Source organism: Amblyraja radiata, chromosome 19 (genome assembly GCF_010909765.2).
Source record: "Amblyraja radiata isolate CabotCenter1 chromosome 19, sAmbRad1.1.pri, whole genome shotgun sequence".
Lineage (NCBI taxonomy): Eukaryota > Metazoa > Chordata > Chondrichthyes > Rajiformes > Rajidae > Amblyraja > Amblyraja radiata.
In genome coordinates this window covers 20,392,870-20,412,745 of record NC_045974.1, presented here as the reverse complement: position 1 = coordinate 20,412,745, position 19,876 = coordinate 20,392,870, and the positions used below count along the sequence as shown (strand labels likewise).

Sequence of the window (19,876 nt, the reverse complement as noted above, 5' to 3'; positions counted from 1 at the left end):
TAAACATTGTTGGACTTTTTTTTAGGATCTCGCTTGTAGAACTGGCCATCCCTCAAACTGTACGATCGGGTTACCGATGGCTGTAATTGCTGGAAAAGATGTCAGGCCCCACCCGTGAAGAAAATTATATTGTATTGAAGTCACGTCATACAAACAGGCCATTCGGCCCGCATCTGCCCGTGCTGGTATACTATGCGTGTTCCATGCCCCTCTCCCTCTCTTTCTGTCTCTCTGTTGATTCATTCAATGGATATGGACATTGCTGGCAATGCCCGGGTTTGTAGTTGCATCTGTAATTACCCCAGGACTGGGGGGGGGGGGGGGGAGATGATGAGGATTGGTAGGGCTGGAATCTTCAGTAGGCCAGACCGGGTAAGGCTGGTGGAGTTTCTATCCTTCAAACACATTGGAGAAGCAATCCTGTAGTTCCAAGTTCAACAGGTTCTCCCTTCAATTTAATGCCCTTTATGCAGTGGTGGGATTCGAACTCCTGTCCTTGGATCAATTGCCAGTCCAGTAACTTCACCAACATACCACCGTCCATCTCCCCCTCATCATCTCACCTCTGGTCCTTGTTCCCTCATACGCCTAATGCCGGATTAAGGCAGCGGGTCAGGCAGCATCTCTGGAGAAAAGGAATAGGTGATGTTTCAGGTGAAATCCTTCTTCAGACTGAAGGATCGGAGTATTAGATTGTTTTGGCCACCCTGCTACAGTAAAGATGCCATTAAGCTGGAAAGGGTGTAGACAAGATTTACGAGTATGTTACCAGGACTAAGGCCTGAGATATATAGGGAGTGGTTGGGCAGGTTAGGACTTTATTCCTTGAAGTGCAGGGGGTTGAGGGGTCATCTTATAGAGGTGTATAAAATCATGAGGGGGATAGATAGGGTGAATCCACAGAATCCGTGTCCCAGGGTAGGAGAATTAAGAACATGAAGATAGAGGATTGAGGTGAGGGGGGGAAAGATTTAATAGGAACATGAGGGGTAAATTTATCTCACAGAGGGTGGTGGGAATATGAAAAGAGTTGCCAGAGGTGGTAGTTGAGGCAAGTACTATAACATTTAAATGACATTTGGCCAGGTACATGGATAGGAAATGTTTAGCGGGATATGGGCTAAATGTAGGCAGGTGGGATTAGCTTGAATGGGGCACCTTGGTCAAGATGAACGAGTTGGGCCGAAGGGCCCGTGTCCGTGTTGTGTGACTCAATCACTCTTTGGCTGCATATTTTGGGAATTCCACATTCTCCCCGTTCTTGCGTAATTAGGAGACCATTTGGTCCGTTGCACCCATGTCGGCCCACAACACACCAATCTCATCGCTCCCATTTCGCTCTCACATGCCATTCAGCTTTCCTTTGATAGTTGTATTTGCTCGGGCATGTCTCTGGGATGTGGGAGAAAACTGGAGCACCTGGGAAAAACATGTGCGGTCACAGAGAGAACGTGCAAACTCCACCCGGTCAGCATAGGTCCTGAGAGGTGTAAGGCAAAATAAATTTGCTGTGGGATTTACAAGGCCATCTTACACGTCTGGCCTCCCCTGTACGTGAAGCATCCTGTCCACATCTGCCTTGTCAACGACCTGCATGAGCCTACAGATGTTCCTCCGCTCTTCAATGCAGAAAAACATTCCCGTCACTGGAAATTCAACCATGTTCTAATTAGAAGTTTGGCGGCACTTTTGTGCGGCGGTACAGTTGCTGCCTTACACTGCCAGAGACCCGGGTTCAATCCTGACTACGGGTGCTGCCTGTACATAGTTGGTACGTTCTTCCTGTAACCGCATGGGGTTTCTTTGGAATTCCTCCCACATTCCAAAGACGTACAGGTTTGTCGGTTGATTGACTTCTGTAAAATTGTAAATTGTCCCGGGTGTGTGTAGAATAGTGCTAGTGTACTGGGTGATCACTGGTCAGTGCTGACTCGGTGGGCCGAAGGGCCTGTTTCGGCGTTGTATCTCTAAAGTCTAAATTAAAGATGTAACATACAGAATATATATATATATATATATGATATTCCTCTCCAATAACCCTTCCTCAATCTAAGTGTCCTACCCCAGCAGTTACCATCAAAGATACTAGATATTTGGTTAACATGGCAAGGGAGGACAGCGTTGGGACAATTAATGAATTCCGTACCGCGAAGGTTCAATAGCATGTTTAACCCATGTTCCCGTGTGTCTCCTGGTTGGATTCCAGTGGCACGTGTATCTCCAAAGTCCACGCGATGTACTGTTGTTGTTCAGATGTGAGCTGGATTTAGATGTGAGCTTTATTTGGATTTATTGATCTTGCTGTGAGTTTTCTGATAATAAACAATGTGTCATTTACACCGGGACAATCCAGACGTTACGTGTAAAAGGCTGAGGTTGTAAGTACAAGGGGTCCTGGGTCACCTCTGAACTCTGGCCACCAAATTCTCCACAACACGGAAACAAACAACAAAATTCCAGTGCAGGGGCAGGCCCTTCGGCCCACAATGATGCCAAGTTAAACTAATCTCCCCTGCCTTTATGTGAGAATATCCCTCCATTCCCTGCATATCCCTCCATTCCCGACATATCTACATAGCTTCATAATGCCGTTCTCGTATCTGCCTCCACCACCAGCGCGTTCCAGACATCCATCACTCTCAGTGTGAAAGGAAAACCTGCCTCATAAATCTCATTTAAACACTTCTCCTCTCACTTTACAACTATGTCCTCTAGTATTTGTCGTTTTCATCCTTGGGGGAAAACAGACTCTATCTACCCTATCTACGCCTCTCATTATTTTATACCCTTCTGCCAGGTTGACCCTCAACCTCCTCGAGAACAATTCTAGTCTGTCTAGAATGTCCCCGGCATCCCCTCTCTCTCTACCCTTCCCCCACCCAAATCTGAAGCACTTGCTTCTCATTTTCACCCTACAAGCAGCTTACAATGGCCTGCTTCCTTTATCATCGTTACTTGTTTGCATATCATTCATTCGTTGTTCTTTATCTCTCCACGTCACCGTCTATATCTCTCGTTTCCCTTATCCCTAACCAGTCTGAAGAAGGGTCTCGACCCGAAACGTCACCCATTCCTTCTCTGCAGAGATGCTGCCTGTCCCGCTGAGTTACTCCAGCTTTTTGTGTCTACCTTCTAGTCTGTCTAACCTGCCCTTGTAGCTAAGACCCTCTGATCCAGAAAGCATTCTGATAGACCTCTTCTGCACCCTCTCCAAAGCCTCCCCATCCTTCCAGAAATGCGGTGACCAGGACTGCACAACATATTCCAAATGCAGCCGAACCGAAGTTTAATACAGCTTCCCTGCAAGTGGGAGGTCGTGTTGTAACGGTGCACAGAGTCTAACCTAATGGGAATAATCTACACTGCCGGGCACCTTGGATGCTACAAGCAGAAGAACAATTATTCCTTTCATTCCCGTGGTAATGAGGGAAAGTGCTTGCTTCCTTTGATAGGGCTCGAGTGGCCGGCTCATTGATGTACGTCAGTTCTGTTGCCATGACACCTGCTTTCCTGTTGTATGAGTGATTATGTCATGCCAACTTTGGAGACTGCTCGAGTCCCCGTCTTTGATGTCCTTCAGTAATTAAACTCAACTCACGAGCTGTAGACACAACCCGTCCATGAGCAGGGACTTAATGCAATCACGCTAAAACTCATCTCCGGGTTCTTTACGAGCGCAGGTCACTCAATGTGGTTCGATTTCACCACAGAGCACCAAATGTGTTCTTCGATGCAGCCGTTCCTCGATGTACAGAAGGGTTGTGTTCCTAAAAACTGTTTTGTAAAGTGAAGTTCCAGGAAATGAAACAGCTCCCTTGAAAAAAGTCTTCCAGCGCTGGGGATTCCCTCGCATTCATGCCATTACAATTAGAAACATAGAAACTAGGTGCAGGAGTAGGCCATTCGGCCCTTCGAGCCTGCACCGCCATTCAATATGATCATGGCTGATCATCCAACTCAGTATCCTGTACCTGCCTTCTCTCCATACTCCCTGATCCCTTTAGCCACAAGGGCCACATCTAACTCCCTCTTAAATATAGCCAATGAACTGGCCTCAACTACCTTCTGTGGCAGAGAATTCCAGAGATTCACCACTCTCTGTGTGAAAAAATGTTTTCCTCATCTCGGTCCTAAAAGATTTCCCCCTTATCCTTAAACTGTGACCCCTTGTTCTGGACTTCCCCAACATCGGGAACAATCTTCCTGCTCTAGCCTGCCCAACCCCTTAAGAATTTTGTAAGTTTCTATAAGATCCCCCCTCAATCTTCTAAATTCTAGCGAGTACAAGCCGAGTCTATCCAGTCTTTCTTCATATGAAAGTCCTGTCATCCCAGGAATCAGTCTGGTGAACCTTCTCTGTACTCCCTCTATGGCAAGAATGTCTTTCCTCAGATTAGGAGACCAAAACTGTACGCAACTGTACAAACAAACTTAATTTAGTTTAGAGATACAGCAGAGAAACAGGCCCTGCAGCCCACCGACTCCACGACGACCAGCGATCACCCCGTGCACTGGCACAATTCTACACACTACGGACAATTTACAATCGTTACCAAATCAATTAACCTACAGACCAATTTGTCTTTGGATTGTGGGAGGAAACCGGAGCAGCCGGAGAAAACCCACACGGTCATGGGGCCAACATACAAACTACAAACAGTCAGCACCCGTACTCAGGTTTGAACCCAGGCCTCTGGCGCAGTGAGGCAGCAGCTCTACCACTGCGCCACCCTGCCGCCCAATAGAAACAGTACATTAAAGAGTGGGTGGTATCTTAAATCATAAATTCATAATCTTAATTCTCAATTCAATCTTATTTAATCATTTCAATCTTAATTCATAAATCAAATGATGGTAATTCAAAACAATACTTCACATCTAAAGTTGGATCTGTTTCTGTTGTGGGGATTGTAGTGAGGCCTAATATTTAGTGTCAACCTGGGGCGCAAGCACCAGTCTTAATAAATCGCCCGTTACTTCAAACACCAACTCAGCGTGGCCTTTCCATTTTGCTCCTAGAGTTTCCCTGATGATTCCAACTTACTCGGAACTCCATTTATATCTTTGCACTAAATGTTGTACACCTCATCGTTTACCTGTGCAGCGTGGATGGTTTGAAATGTTTAAGAAATATTTAGACATGTACATGGATAGGAGAGTTTTGCAGGGATATGGGTGAAAAGCAGGCAGGTGAGACTAGTGTAGATGAGGCATATTGGTCGGCGTGGGCAAGTTGGGCCAAATGGCCTGTTTCCACACTGTATGACTATGACTCAGGTATAGTCTTTTCTTTGACTCTTTAACTGGATAGGGCATAACCAAAAGCTCTTCACTGTACCTCGATACACGTGGCAATGATAAACTAACACGAGCAGCACAGCATTGGATGGTGGTAAACGGTTCTAGTTGCAAGCAACCCCAGTTAGCAAAAGCTACTAAATTAAACTGCTCCAAGACTCACTCACATTGTTCCTGTTTGAAATTTACAGACATTGCCCAAATCGAATCACTTTCATTATCCGGCGGTCTTTGAAAGATGTTTAATTTCCTCTTGTTTGTGTGAGCTGTTTTAAAGGAGATGTCAAATTATGAAGTTATTGTAAAAAAAATAATATCGTAAAAGAAAGTGGAATAACAATGAACTAGTGTGAACGGGTGATCGATGGGGTGGACGGAAGTGCCTGTTTGTAGATAGACACAAAGTATTGGAGTAACTCAGTGGGTCAGGCAGTATCTCTGGAGAATATGGACAGGTTCTTCAGACACCTGAATCGGGTTTTGCAACTATCCTGGTGGGATCTGGACTTTTCTCCCCTGATCACCAGCCTGGTTTTCTCTGCTGTACATGGGTGGACGAAGGGGAGAATGATTCAGTGAGCTCAACCCAACACGTGTAGCTGCATCCATTGGACATGGGTCAGGGAGCCACACTCTACGGTGGGGGAATAGATAGACAAGGAGGAAGGTTTGTCCGCTATGTTTAGTTGAACAGAAGCCAGTGATGAGCAGAGCGATGGGTGAGCGTGAATCACGCTGGGGGGCATGGATTAGTTTAGAGATACAGCGCTGAAACAGGCCGCTCGGCCCACTGAGTTCGCGCTGAGCAGCGATCACCCCCTACACCAGTTCTATCCTACACACTAGGGACAATTTTACAGAAGCCAATTAACCTACAAACCTGCATATCTTTGGAGTGTGTGAGGAAACTGGAGCACCCGGAGAAAACACACGCGATCACACGAAGAACGTACACACAGCACCCGTAGTCAGGATCGAACCCGGGTCCCTGGCGTTGTGAGGCAGCAACCCTTCCACTGCGCCACCCAGCCGCCCTTTACGCGATGTCTTCACTATCAATGGTATTCGACTGAATTACGAGAAAGCTTAGAATAAAACTGAATCGAACAATGGAAAAAAACAAAGTATTTTTCAGAGAATTGGGCAATGTGTGCTGGTGCTGAATGTTCGGGAGATAAGATAAGCATCAGAGACTGCTCCATACCAGCGCGACGGGAGTGAAGCTGCCCTGGCAAAACATCAACAGGTTTGATATTACCGTGACAAAGGTTAAGTTCCCCCACTACTCGTATTTGTCAACTTTCAGCAGCTCCTGATGCTGGCTGCAGGAGTGAAGTAACACGCTGTCAATTATTAAGCAGCTGTTCAAACCAATTTCTCTTTCGAAATCATTTCGTCAAAATATTAATTTTTCCAGCTGATTTTCTCTCCTCTTGCAAATACTTCCCTCTCCCGCCAATGTCCAATCGCTTCCTCAAGGAATCATAGCACAGTACAGCATAGGAACAGACCCTTCGGCCCATTATATCTCTGCTGAATATGATGCCAAGTTAATCCAATCTACTCTGCCTGCACGTGGTCTCTATCCCCCCCCCTCCCCCCCCCTAATTCCCTGTCTGCAAGTGTCTGTCTAAAAGCCTCTGAAATGTCACCACCCCTGGCAGCGCGTTCCAGGCGCCCAGCATTGTCTGTGTAAAACAACTACCTGCTCATCACCTTTAAACACTGCCCCTCTCACCTTAAAGCAAGCCCATCACACAAACCAGACTCCCCACCATTGATTCCATCGACACTTCACGCTACCTTGGGAAAGCAGCCAACGTAATCAAATACTTTTATCCCACCCCGGTCATTCCTTCTCTCTGCTCCCGTCCTGCATAATGTATAGAAACTGAAAGCGTGCACCACCAGACTCAGGTACAGCTTCTTCCCCTCTGTTATCAGGCTTCTGAACGATTTTTCCATAAGCTTGGGTACTGTCCGATTCACCTCTACCCCATTGCGGACATTGGACTTTGTCTCTGGAACTGGTGCGCTACAATGCTGAGAACTATATTCTGCACTCTGTATCTTCCCCTTTGCTCTACCTATTGTACTTGAGTTTGAACTGATTGTATCTATGTATGGAATATTTGATCTGTTTGGATGTCTTTCCACTGTACCTCGTACACGTGACAGTAATTAAAAAAAGGAAACCTAAACCTTAAATCTATGCAGTCTAGTATTTCACATTTCCATCCCGGGAAATTTTCTATCAGGTGTCCACTGAACCTCTGGTATTCCAGAGAAAACAATCTAAGTTTGCCCAACCTCTCCTTATAACTAATCCAGGCAACATTCTAGTAAACCTCCTCCTCTTGTACTCCACAAATCCTCCACATCCTTCCTGTAATGAAACGATCAGAAATGCACAGAATATTCCAAAAGTGTCCTAACCGAAGTACTGTAAAGCTACATCATGACATCCTGCCTCTTATACCCAAATCCCTGAGCAATGAAGGCAAGCACACCGTACACCTTCTTACCGCTGTCCACTTGTGTTGTTACTTCCAGGGAGTTGTGATCTTGGACCTCAAGAAACCTCTGTACATTAATGGTGTTATGGGTCCTGGTCAGTATCAAATATAACATCATGATTTAAGAATGGAGGGAGTCAGAGAACAGGAATGAGGGATCATTTTTACTGACTTCAGTTGTTGGTAAAATATGGGCATCTATCATTAGGATCACACAGTGCATTGCAGCACTTGGAAAATCACAGTGGTGGCATCAAGGAGATATAAAGTGCTGGAGGAACTCAGCAGGTCAGGTAGCATCTGTGCAGGGAGTTGGACAGATCAGTTTTTGGGCAGGTCTTCTATTTGTCGGTTGTTGTTTGCCAAGCTACTGTGATGACACGGCTTCCCTTAGTCGAGTGGCACATGATGAAAAATGTCCACGAGAGCCCCGAGTACCGACGAGTGGCCATTACCGTAACCGACGAGTGGCCATTACCGTATAAAAACTCTGAGTTCGAATCAGGGCAAACTCGGGAGAACTCTTGGAATGAACTCGTACCGTGGGACAGGGGTTTAATTAACTGGCTGCTGGAAAACACCGGCAACCGCGAGTAAACAGAGGCCTCGGGCAAACGCCGCTGCTGGGTCGGATTATTGGACCAATTCACCCGAACCTCATCAGCCCCATAAGCCCCGGAGAGCCAGCCAGGAGGAGAGAGGGCAGGGAATGGGGGGAGAGGAGGTCATGGAAAGGGCGGTGGGGGGCAGGGATAGGGGAAGAGGATGGCTGGGAAAGGGGGAGAGAAGAGGACAGGAAAAGGGGGAGAGTGTGGATCAAAGGTTTGAGTTTAGTTTAGTTTATTGTCAAGTGTACATACATGATGACAATACATGATGACAATACATGATGACAATACATGATGACAGTGGCTCGGTAGTCTTTCCGCTGACTGAATAGCATGCAACAAAAGCTTTTCACGGTACCTCGGTACACGTGACAATAAACTAAACTCAATTCAACCTCTTGATCCCAAATTCTGTCAGCCCAATGAATTCAATTCCATATCATAAAATCGTCAGCAGCTGTTTACAAACAAAATTACTGCATTAAACACAAATAGGTTTTCTGAATTTTTACTCCATATATTCTTCCAGAGCAAAGTTCAAAACTTGGGTCTGAACATTATCAGCAGAAATGTCAGAAAGCATATCTGTGGATGTTAAGTAAATATCAAGTTGGACAATATGTATTTAGTGCAGGGCCAAGATCAGTTTACTGCCCACGGCAAAGTCACTTTAATTCTCTGCTCATTAGGGTCAAAGGCAAGGTCAGTCAATATCATGCTGCACGTTGCGAGAGGGGTCTGAGGGTGCCTTGGCCCAAGGCAATGTCTTCTGCTGGCAGCTACAAAGACAGAGTCATCGAGCACGGAAACAGGCCCTTCAGCCCAACACGTCCATGCCGAACGAAGTCTCGACCGCTGCACCATGGTGGCACCCCTTTCCTCTCTGTCAAGCATTTAGTCAGTAGTATTATTATTATCTGATTGTCAAATGTGTTCTTGTGGGGACGAATTGCTCTGTTGAAGAAAATACATAATTGGACCTGTAGAATATGGAAAACCTATAAGCAATATTTACTTTGATTAGCATGGACAAGTTGGGACAAAGGGCCTGTCTTATACAGTGGCGGACTGGCCAGGGTGTCAGCTTGCCCGATGGCAAGTGGGCCCCTGATGAAGTGATAGCATTGTAGTTGTGGGTGGCCCCCCTTTGTCTCCTGGCAACCAATATGTTTTGACCCAGTCCGCCACTGGTCTCATAAATTCATCATAGGTTATAGGAGCAAAATTAGGCCATTCGGCCCATCAAATCTCAACCCTCTCAACCCCATTCTCCCGTCTTCTCTCTATAACCCCTGACACCTTTAGTAATAAAAAAACTATCAATCTCCACCTTAAAAATATCAATTGGTCTCCACAGCCAATGAATTTCACAGATTCGCTGACGTCTGACTAAATAAATTCCTCCTCATCTCCTTTCTAAAGGAACGTCCTTTTATTCTGAGGCTGTGCCGTCTGGTTCGAGACTCTCCCACTAGTGGAAACATCCTCTTCCACATCCACTCTATCCAGGCCTTTCACTATTTGGTACGTTTCAATGTCCCCCCCCCCTCCTCATTCTTCGTCATGTACGACTCTCGTTGTTACAGCATAATTGTGCCACTTCAGTTCGGGAGGTCAAGGTCATACAGGAGGAGCTGTTGGTTCAGCTGATTCATTGTTTGCAGTGCAGAGTTTTTACAACATGCCTTTCATATCACGGTCTTGTGTTGTAACTTGCATTAACCTACTCAGCACTGGTTTCTCGTGCCTTCCCTCTCAAGCCCCCCCTCCCCCAGGGGATTACTGGATTAACGACGAGGTGACCCACTGGCGCAGCAGGTAGACTCACCTTCTCACAGCACCAGAGACCCTGGTTCGATCCTGAACTCGGGTGCTCTCTCTGCGTGGAGGGGGAGGGAAAGGGAGAGGGGAGGGGGTGGGGGAGAGGGGAGGGGGGTTACTACTTGAAACTGGAGACTTCAATACCCATACATAGAACATTCACAGCGGGAACAAACATTTGCCAAGGGGAGACACACAATTGCTGGAGTAACTCGGCCTGAAGAAGGGTCTCGACCTGAAACTTTACCTATTCACATTCTCTAAAGATGCTGCCTGTCGATGTTATTTTTCTGGTGAGGGTCCCATATCGTCTGGTTATATTCCAACAGTGGGCGGACAAGTGCTTCGTACGCTACCTCCTTAGTTGGTTTGTCACAACCGGATACGTTTCACCGGAGAAAGTTCTGTTTGCTTTTGTGGAAATCTGGTTTATATGTCTGTTCCAGGCTAGGCCAGATGTGAGTTCAACTCCCAGGTATGGGTGGTGATCAACTTCTCTAAGCAGGCTGTCTCCCATCTTGTACCGGTTAATGATCGGCTTGGCTCATTCCTCACAGTGTACCGATACAGGATAAAGAGAATAATGTTTAGTGCAAGATAAAGTCTGGTAAAATCCAATTAAGGATAGTCCATGGGTGTCCGATGGGGTAGCTGGTTGGACATGACCGCTCTCTCGCCGGTGATAGGAAAGATTTAGAGGGATATGGGCCAAACACAGCTACAGTATATAGGACGAGCTTAGATGAAGCATCTTGGTCAGCTTGGATGAGTTGGACCAAAGGGCCCGTATCCGTGCTGTATGACTCTATGACTCTGATAAGGTCACCCCTCAGCCTCTTACACTCCAAGGAACAAAATCCCAGCGTATCAAGCTCTATCAAGCTCTCTGTGTCGTTCAAACCAGCAAGCCCAGGTAACATTCTCGTGAATCACTTCTGCACACTTTCCAACTAGTTTAGTATTTTGTTTAGTTTAGTTTAGTATTTTGTTTAGTCTGGTTCAGTTTAGTTTAGTCTGGTTTAGTTTAGTTTAGTTTAGTTGAGTTTAGTTTAGTTTAGTTTAGTTTATTATTGTCACGTGTACCAAGGTAGTCAGAATCTTTTTTGTTGCGTGCTATCCAGTCAGTGGAACGACTATATATGATTACAATCAAGTCATCCACAATGTCCAGATACGGGATGAGGGTAATAATGTTTAGTGCAAGATAAAGTCCGATTAAAGATAGTCCAATCGTTTCCAATGAGCGAGATGGCCGGTCAGGACTGCTCTCTGGTTCGTGATGGGACGGTTCTGTTGCCCGATGACAGCTGGGAAGAAACTGTCCCTGACTCTAGGGGTGCCCTTGTGCGGACCACGCTTAATCAGCTGGGGGCCCTTATCACATAAATAGTTGACTGCATAGTTAATCATTTAATTTCCATCGCCGTTTAATTACGTATCCCACATCAATCACTCGTTCCCAGTCATTTAATTGTAAATTCTGTTTCCTGCCTCTCACAATTTTTTTTAATGATTCATTTATGCGTTCTACTCTTGCCCGATGTCACAGATTGTTGCCCATGTTTAAGGAAGGTCGCTCTTCACTTTGTTGCTGTCAAGTCAAAAGGCAGTCGTGGGCAGCGAGTGAGGCAACTGTTTAATGAATAATCCTCGTGTTTACCTTGGAGTTTCATTTACACAGGAGGTTGTGATCGGACCCCTGCACAAGGATACGTGTAGAATGTTTGTGGGAACGGTTCGCCTGTAAAATATCCACATCCACAATCTCTCTAATCAAGAGTAGGATTTACAATCACGGAAACTCGGCAATCGTAAGTATATTGTTTAAGAAGGAACTGCAGATGCGGGAAAATCGAAGGTACACAAAAATGCTGGAGAAACTCAGCAGGTGCAGCAGCATCTATGGAGCGAAGGAAATAGGCACCGTTTCGGTCCGAAACGTTGCCTATTTCCTTCGCTCCATAGATGCTGCTGCACCCGCTGAGTTTCTCCAGCATTTTTGTGTATAATCGTAAGTAAATGTTTGTTAAACGTGTTCATCGTTTTTTTTTTGTGTAGAAAGGAATGCAGATGCTGGTGTATAGACACTAAGTGCCGGAGTACCTCAGCGGGTCAGGCTGTATCTCTGGCGAAAAAAGGATAGGTGACATTTCGGGTGGGGACCCGTTTTCAGACTCGACCTGAAGAAGGGTCCCGACCCGAAACGTCACCGTCTTTTTTTCATTCTCCACAGATGCTGCCTGGCCGGCTGAGTTACTCCAGCAGTCTGTGTCTATCATTGGTGTTTGCCAGGCTGTTTATGCAAGGCTGATCATTGTTTCCTGATGTTGGGAAGAGTCTAGTTAACCACTAGACCAAGGATTGTTGTAGGACTTTTGGAAAGGGGCAGCAGGGTGGTGAATTACTGGAACAGTGACTCAGACCCACACACTAATAGTCATGAGTTGTCAATAATGCCCTGGGATATGGCGGACTGGTGTGATCTCCCCATCGAAGGAAAGAGGTCCTGGGCGTGGAGGGAGTGCAGCAATGGTTCACCCCATCCACTCCTGGGGTGAAGATGGTATAACGAATGGTAATATGGCAATTTAATACTCTAGACTGTTGGCTCTTTAGACTTTAGAGATACAGCATTGAAACAGGCCCTTCGGCCCATGAAGTCCATACACTAGCACTGTCCTACCTGCTACGAACAATTTACAAATTTTACCAAAGTCAATTAACCTACAAACCTGTGTAGGAAGGAACTGCAGATGCTGGTTTATACCGAAGAGAGATACAAAAAACTGTGGTAACTTAGTGGGTCAGGCAACATCTTTGGAGAAAAGGAACAACAGACGTTTTATGTCGAAGGGAATATTCGTCCAACCTACAAACCTGTACGTCTTTGGAGTGTGTAAGGAAACCGGAGCACCCAGAGAAAACCCACGCGGACACAAGGAGAACTTACAAACTCCGTACAGACAGCATCCGTCGTCAGGATCGAACCCAGGTCTCTGGCACTGTAAGACAGCAACTCTACCACTGCGCCACCCTAAATCTCGATCTACCTCTGTGGAGCAAAACGCAAAGTGTTGGAGGAACTCAGCGGGTCAGGCAGCATCTGTGGAGGGATCGGATAGTTGATGTTTCCTGTACCTCTGTGGAGGCTGAGATTCACCTCTCATTGGCGGTGGACATCCAGTCTGGCAGCACGGAGGCGTCCAGAGGTAGAAAGACCTCGTTGGTAAATGAGCCACCCATCCTCCGTCACCCAGTCTCCCCACGCCCCCACACTCCACCGGCTAAAGGTCCCGCTTCACCAACCGACAGCCAGAACATAATTGGCTGAGAACCTCAACTCATTCAATTACCACTATCTCCCCTTATCTTTATGTTCTTGCTGCTAACCAGAGATTCGGCCAAATGTTGTTAAAATGCACCAATCAGTAAGGCAATTAGATAATTATTGAGTCGCACGGCACAAGGGCAGTGTGACGGGCTTGGGTGGCACAGCGATAGAGCCACCAGAGACCCAGGTCTGATTCTGATCTCGGGTGTTGTCTGTGCGGGGTTTATACGGTTTCCCTGTGACCGCGTGGGTTTTCTCTTGGTGCTCCGGTTTCCTCCCACATTCGAAAGAAGTGCAGGTTTGTAGGTTAATTGGTTTCTTTAAATTGCCCCTAATGTGTGGGATATAAGACTGGGATAACAGAACTGGTGTAAGCGCGATCAATGGTCGGTGCAGACCCGGTGAGCCAAAGGGCCTGTTTCCATGCTGTATTTCTAAACTAAACTAAACTCAAAAACAGGTTCATCGGCCCAATTCATCCCTTGCCGACCAAGATGCCTCATCCCATTTGCCCGCGCTTGGCCTATTTCCTTCTGAACCTTTCCTGTCCATGTACCTGTCCAAGTGCCTTGTAAATGTTGTTATTGTATCTGCCTCAACTACCTTCCTCTGGCAGCAAATTCCATATAACCCAGAAAAATTTGCCGCTCAGGTTCATATTAAATCATTCCCTTCTTACCTTAAATCATCTGGTTCTTTATTCCACTATTGTGGATAAAAGATTCAGTGCACAATTATTCCCTTCGTGGTTTTACGCACCTCTGTAAGATCACCCCTCAGTCTCATGAGCTCCAAGGAATAGTGTTCTAGTCTGCCCAACCTCTCCCTGAAGTTCAGCTCCTCGAATCCTGGCAACATCCTCATAAATCTTCTCTGTACCCCCGCCCCCTGTAAATTCCCCCTAGTGTGTAGGGAGGGGATGATAAAATGGAATAACGTTGAACTAGTGTGAAAGGGGATCGATGGTTGGCGTGGAGTTTTTATCTGTTGTATCTGGGAATCTATTCCACATACCCACGGCAGGATTAGATAATGCTCCTGGCGTTGCTATACACCCATATACAGCACAGAGGCAAGGCAATAACACTCATCACCGTTATCATAAAAGAGAAGCCACTAGGGGACAAGATTAGATTGTCTGCTGTACCACTGATAAAGGGGCCCCAAGGGCACGGCACACAGTGTCTGTGGCACAGATAGGCAAGGTCTGTGTACAGCCTGGTAGGGGACCATGAGGTGAGGGCAAAACCAGATTTGTTTCAAGGTCAGTTTATTGTCACATGTAGCAGTTCGGGTACAGGGACATTTGAGTTTCTTGCTCTGTAACAAGAAAGGAAGGAAGGAAGAACAAAAAATGGAGGAAATAAAGAAAGAAGTAAAGATTAAAGGAAAGAAAGAAGAAAATAAAAAAATCAAGGAAGAAAGGAAAGAAAGAAGAAACAAAGAGAAAAAGAAAGGGGTAAACTAGAAAGAAAGAATGAATGAATGAATGAATGAATAATGATGCAGCTGGAAGAGCCACTGCCTCACCGCACCAGAGTCCCAAGTCAACCCTGATTACGTTTGCTGTCTGTGTGGAGTTTGCATGCTCTCTCTGTGACCGCGTGTGTTTCCTCCTGGTGTTCCAGTTTCCTCGCACATCCTAAAGACACGTGGGTTCGTAGGTTGACTGAAAACCGACCCTGGTGTGGGCGTTAATGGAATCAGAATCATAGGCCAGTAAGTTGATGGGAACGTGTTGCTATTTCACAAGTCTAAGTTCCACGACTTGTTGTGCTTGCAAAGATCTATCTCAATCTGTGGAGGGCAGTTGTCCACACCCGAAGCCTCACAAGCGCTGATCGATGGACAATGATGGCTGGTAAGGCAGCGGTAACATTGGCCAGAGCACCAGGTGGATGCATTACCCTCCAGCACTGCAGTCAGACCCCAGACAATGGTTGGTTTTCAAAGCACATGAGAAACTTAATGTCATAGAGACATAGAGCCACACAGCACGGAAACAGGCCCTTCAGCCCAACTCGTCCATGCCGAACAAGTTGCCTCACTGACCTGTCCCATTTGCCTGTGTTTGGCCCACATTCCTCCAAACATTTTTCCACCCATGTACCTGTCCACGATTCTCACCCTCCTGTACCTTCTGCCCGATGGTAGCAGCGAGATGAGAGCGAGTCTGGGGTGGGGTGGGTCTTTGATGATATTAGCTGCAAGTCGAGAGTGGAAAGTCGTGAGAGTTTAATTATAACATGCACCAGGATTGGATCAATGCCATTCTTACTTGTCGCAGCTTAGCTGGCCAATAAACGCATCAACACAAATAGATAACTAGAAAATATTCACAAATTCAATAAATCATCAATACGTTCAGTTTAGTTTATTGTCACGTGTGAAAAGTGAAAAGCGTTTTGTTGCGTGCAATCCAGTCAGCAGAAAGACTATACATGATTACAATCTATTGCAATGTCCAATGTAACATTACATTACAATGTAAAGCAGGATGTCCTATTACAGAGGAGGAGTGGGAGTTGAACTAATGATGTTCCCACATGGGGCCCCATCCCTGCTGCACCTAACATCAGCTGCACACATAAACGTCAGTATGGGCATAAGACAAACAGGAGAAACACAGTCTGAAGAAGGGTCCCAACCCGAAACGTCACCTATCCATGTTCTCCAGAGATGCCGCCTGACCCGCTGAGTTACTCCAGCACTTTTGTGTCAATCTTTGGTATAAACCAGCATCTGCAGTTCCTTGTACTCAAACACGTTGTGAAGTTCTCCGCCAAAGCCACTTGGACCTCCACTCATTCTGCCCTGTGCTCAGTGTTTCATTGCCACCGGGACCACAAACAGAACAATGAGCGTTTGCTTGGTGTTAATACCACGGACTCCGCATTCTCTATGCGGAGGTCTATCTGCTCTCTGTCCTCACACTGCCTTGGAGAGCATTACATGTAAAGTTCATCCATTCATAAGACATAGGAGCTGTTTAACCCATCGTGTCTACTCCACCTTTCATTCATGGTTGACCTATCTTTCTCACTCAACCCCATTCTCCTGTTTTCGCCCTGTAAACATTGACACCCGTACAAATCCAGAAACTGATATTCTCTGCTTTAGAAACACCATATGATGGCCTCCGCAGCCGTCTGTGGCAACGAATTTCACAGATTCACCACCCTCTGGCTAAAGAAACTTCTCATCTTTCTAATGGCACATTTTTTTAATTCTCAGGCTGTACCCTCTGATCCTAGACTCTCCCACTAGTGGAAACATCCTCTCCATATCCCTGTGTAGAAAGGAACTGCAGATACTAATTTATATCAAAGATAGACAAAACATGCTGGAGAAACTCAGCGGATCAGGGGACGTCTCTGGAGAAAAGGAATATGTGACGTTTCGGGTCAAGACCCTTTTTCAAACTTCAAACTTTAGAATCTGAAGAAGGGTCTTGACCCGAAACATCACCTATTCCTTTTCTCCAGAGATGTTGTCCAACCCGCTGAGTTACTCCAACGTTTCATGTCTATCTCTCAGCAACCGCTCTATCCAGGCCTTTCACTTTCCGATAAGATTCAATGAGATCCTTCCTCTGACTTCTAAACTCCAGTGAGTAGAGAGGCCCAGTGCCATCAAACACTGCTCATGCATAGAGTAGCCGGTGAACTCCCCGGTAACGTGCCGGTGTATTTTGTCTTGCAGAGCAGCTACCGCCGCCGGTGTGTGAGGTTCGGGTGAAGTAGTGGTGACGGCCTGACGTGAACATGCTGGGGCACGGACAGTTCACGCCGGCAGAAGGCTTCTGCCTCTCAGACTCGTCCTTCTTTGGTAAGGTCCTAATGAGGAGATGGACGTTTGTGTCTCTTCCGCACCCTGTGGAGGCAAGGTGCTGTAGAAGCAGAGTTACTGTCTCACAGCGCCAGAGATCTGTGTTCGATCTTGACTACGGGTGCTGCCAATGTGAAATTTGCACGTTCTCCCTGTGTTCATGTGGGTTTTCTCCGGGTGCTTCAGTTACTTCCCACACTCCAAACAGGTGCAGGTTTGTAGTTTAATTGGCGTCAGTAAAATAGTAAATTGTCCCTAGTGTGCAGGGTAGTGCTAATGTACGGGATGATCACTTGTCGGCGTGGACTCGGTGGGCCCAGGGGTTTGTTTCTATGCTGTAACGCGAAACTAATCTGAAGCAAACTAAAGTTGTACAGCACGGAAACATGTCCTTTGGCCCAACTCATCAAAGTGCCCCATCTACACTAGTCCCATTTATCCTCATTTGGCCCTTATCCCTCAAAACCTTTCCTATCCATGTACCTAAGCAAATATGTTGTTGTTGTACCTGCCTCAACTATCACCTCTGGCAGCTTGTTACATATATCCACCACCCTCTGAATGTAAATGTTGCCCTACATATTCCTATTACATTTTACACCCGCACCCTAAACCTATGTCCTTTGGTCATTGATTCTCTTACTGTAGGTAAAAGACTCGATCTATCCCTCTCGTGCTCCAAGGAATAAAGATCTATCCTGCTCAACCTCTTCCTCAAGTCCTAGCAACATGCTCGTAAATCTTCTCTGCACCCTTTCCAGCTTAACAACATCTTTCCTATAACAGGGTGATCGAATTTGAACACAATTCTCTAAATGTGGCCTCAACCAATGTCTTGTCCAACTGTAACATGATCTCCTAATTTTATACTCAGTATCAAAGACAGACACAAAATGCTGGAGTAACTCAGTGGGTCAGGCAGCATCTCTGGAGAAAAGGAACAGGCGATGATTCAGGGCAGATCCCTTCTTCGGACTGAAAGTAAAAGGGGTGGGTGAGGGTGGGGGTCGGTGGGGGGGGGGGGGGGGGGGGGGATCTGGAGGTGGGAAAAGGCCAGAATAAAACAGGGCTGGCAACAGATGACCAAGGAAGGGTGAAGCCCACAATGGCCCATTGTTGGCCGGGGAAGAGGTGATAATGAAGAGATCCAGGGATGTGAACAGTGGAACTGGTAGGACGTGGAAGGGGGAGAGAGAGAGAGGGAAAGCAGGGGCTACTTGAAATGAGAGTAATCAACATTCATACCGCTGGGTTGTAACTGCTCAGGTGATATGAGGTGGCCTCACTGACTCTGCACTCAGTACTCTGACTGATGAAGGCCAATGTGCTTAAAGCCTTCTTGACAAACCCTGTCAACCTGTGACGCCAGCGGTCAGGCAGGCTCTCACAACTTGCGGGAGAGTGAGGCATTCTCACAGTCTGACGTTCCCAGCTGCCTGATATCCTTCACCTCCGCACGGTGAGTTAATGAGTAAGCTCCAGTAACCTTTCTGCTCTGACCTAACCAAGTAATCAATCTGAGGAAGTCATTTAAAAAATACTTCAGCCGGGTAAAGATTTCTTTCCTGGTTCTCCTGCCGGCTGCTGGCGATAGAATCCTGACGGCAGCAAACGTGGGAGGTTCCGGGGGGAACTTTGTGCATTCAGGGAGCGGCCAGTATTGAAGACTGTGAGAGGTAGGAGCTGGCTAAAGGGCAAACTGCAGCAGGCAGCGTCTGGTGTAAAAACAGGGAGGTACGCAGAGCTGGAGGAACTAACTCAGCGGACCAGGCAGCATCTTCAGAGAGCGGGGATAGGTGACGTTTCGGGCTGGTGTCCCTTCTTCAGACCTCCCCACCTTGTAAAAAAGACACAAAAGCGAGGGCCTGTACTCACGTACGTTTAGAAGAATGAGGGAGGGGGGGGGGGGCTCATTGAAACATACAGAATAGTGAAAGTCTTGGATAGAGTGGGTGTGGAGAGGATGCTTTCACTACTGGGAGAGTGTAGGACAAGAGGTCATAGCCTCAGAATTAAAGGATGTTCTTTTAGGAAGGAGATGAGGAGAAATGTATTTAGTCAAGAGGCTAGTGAATTTGTGGAATGATTTGCCATAGAAGGCTGTGGGGGCCGTCAATAGATATTTTTAAAGGCAGAGATAGATAGATTATTGATTAATGCATGTGTCAGAGGTTATGGGGAGAAGGCAGGAGAATGGGGTTAGGAGGGGGAGATAGATCAGTCATGATTGAATGGCAGAGGAGACTTGATGGGCCGAATGGGCCGAATGGCCTAACTCTACTCCTATTCCTTATTCCTATTCCTTATTACCTTAAATTGCTGGAGAAACTCGGCAGGTCAGGCAGAATCTCTGGAGAACGGGGATATGTGACATTTTGGGGCGGGGCCCTTCTTCAGACTGACTATGGGGAGGGGGATGGGGAAAAAAGCAGGAAGGGAGGAGAGGCAGGACAAAGCCTGGCGTGTGATGGTTG

At 46.6% G+C, this 19,876-nt stretch overlaps 1 protein-coding gene across 5 annotated transcripts in view; it reads left to right on the top strand.

Moving 5' to 3' along the window:
* The first annotated feature begins 11,749 nt into the window (after positions 1-11,749).
* nr1h4 (nuclear receptor subfamily 1 group H member 4) overlaps positions 11,750-19,876 on the top strand; it is a 38,243-nt gene continuing 30,116 nt past the window's right edge. The window contains exons 1-2 of one of the 5 annotated variants that reach the window (XM_033037903.1): positions 11,750-12,054; positions 17,277-17,402. In XM_033037903.1, coding sequence (XP_032893794.1) covers positions 17,339-17,402 — 64 coding nt within the window. In that variant the 5' untranslated portion in view covers positions 11,750-12,054; positions 17,277-17,338. Of the gene's footprint in view, positions 12,055-17,276; positions 17,403-18,803; positions 18,862-18,954; positions 19,079-19,876 lie in introns of those variants that run through there. The other 4 variants (XM_033037899.1, XM_033037900.1, XM_033037902.1 and 1 more) reach the window with 4 other exon arrangements.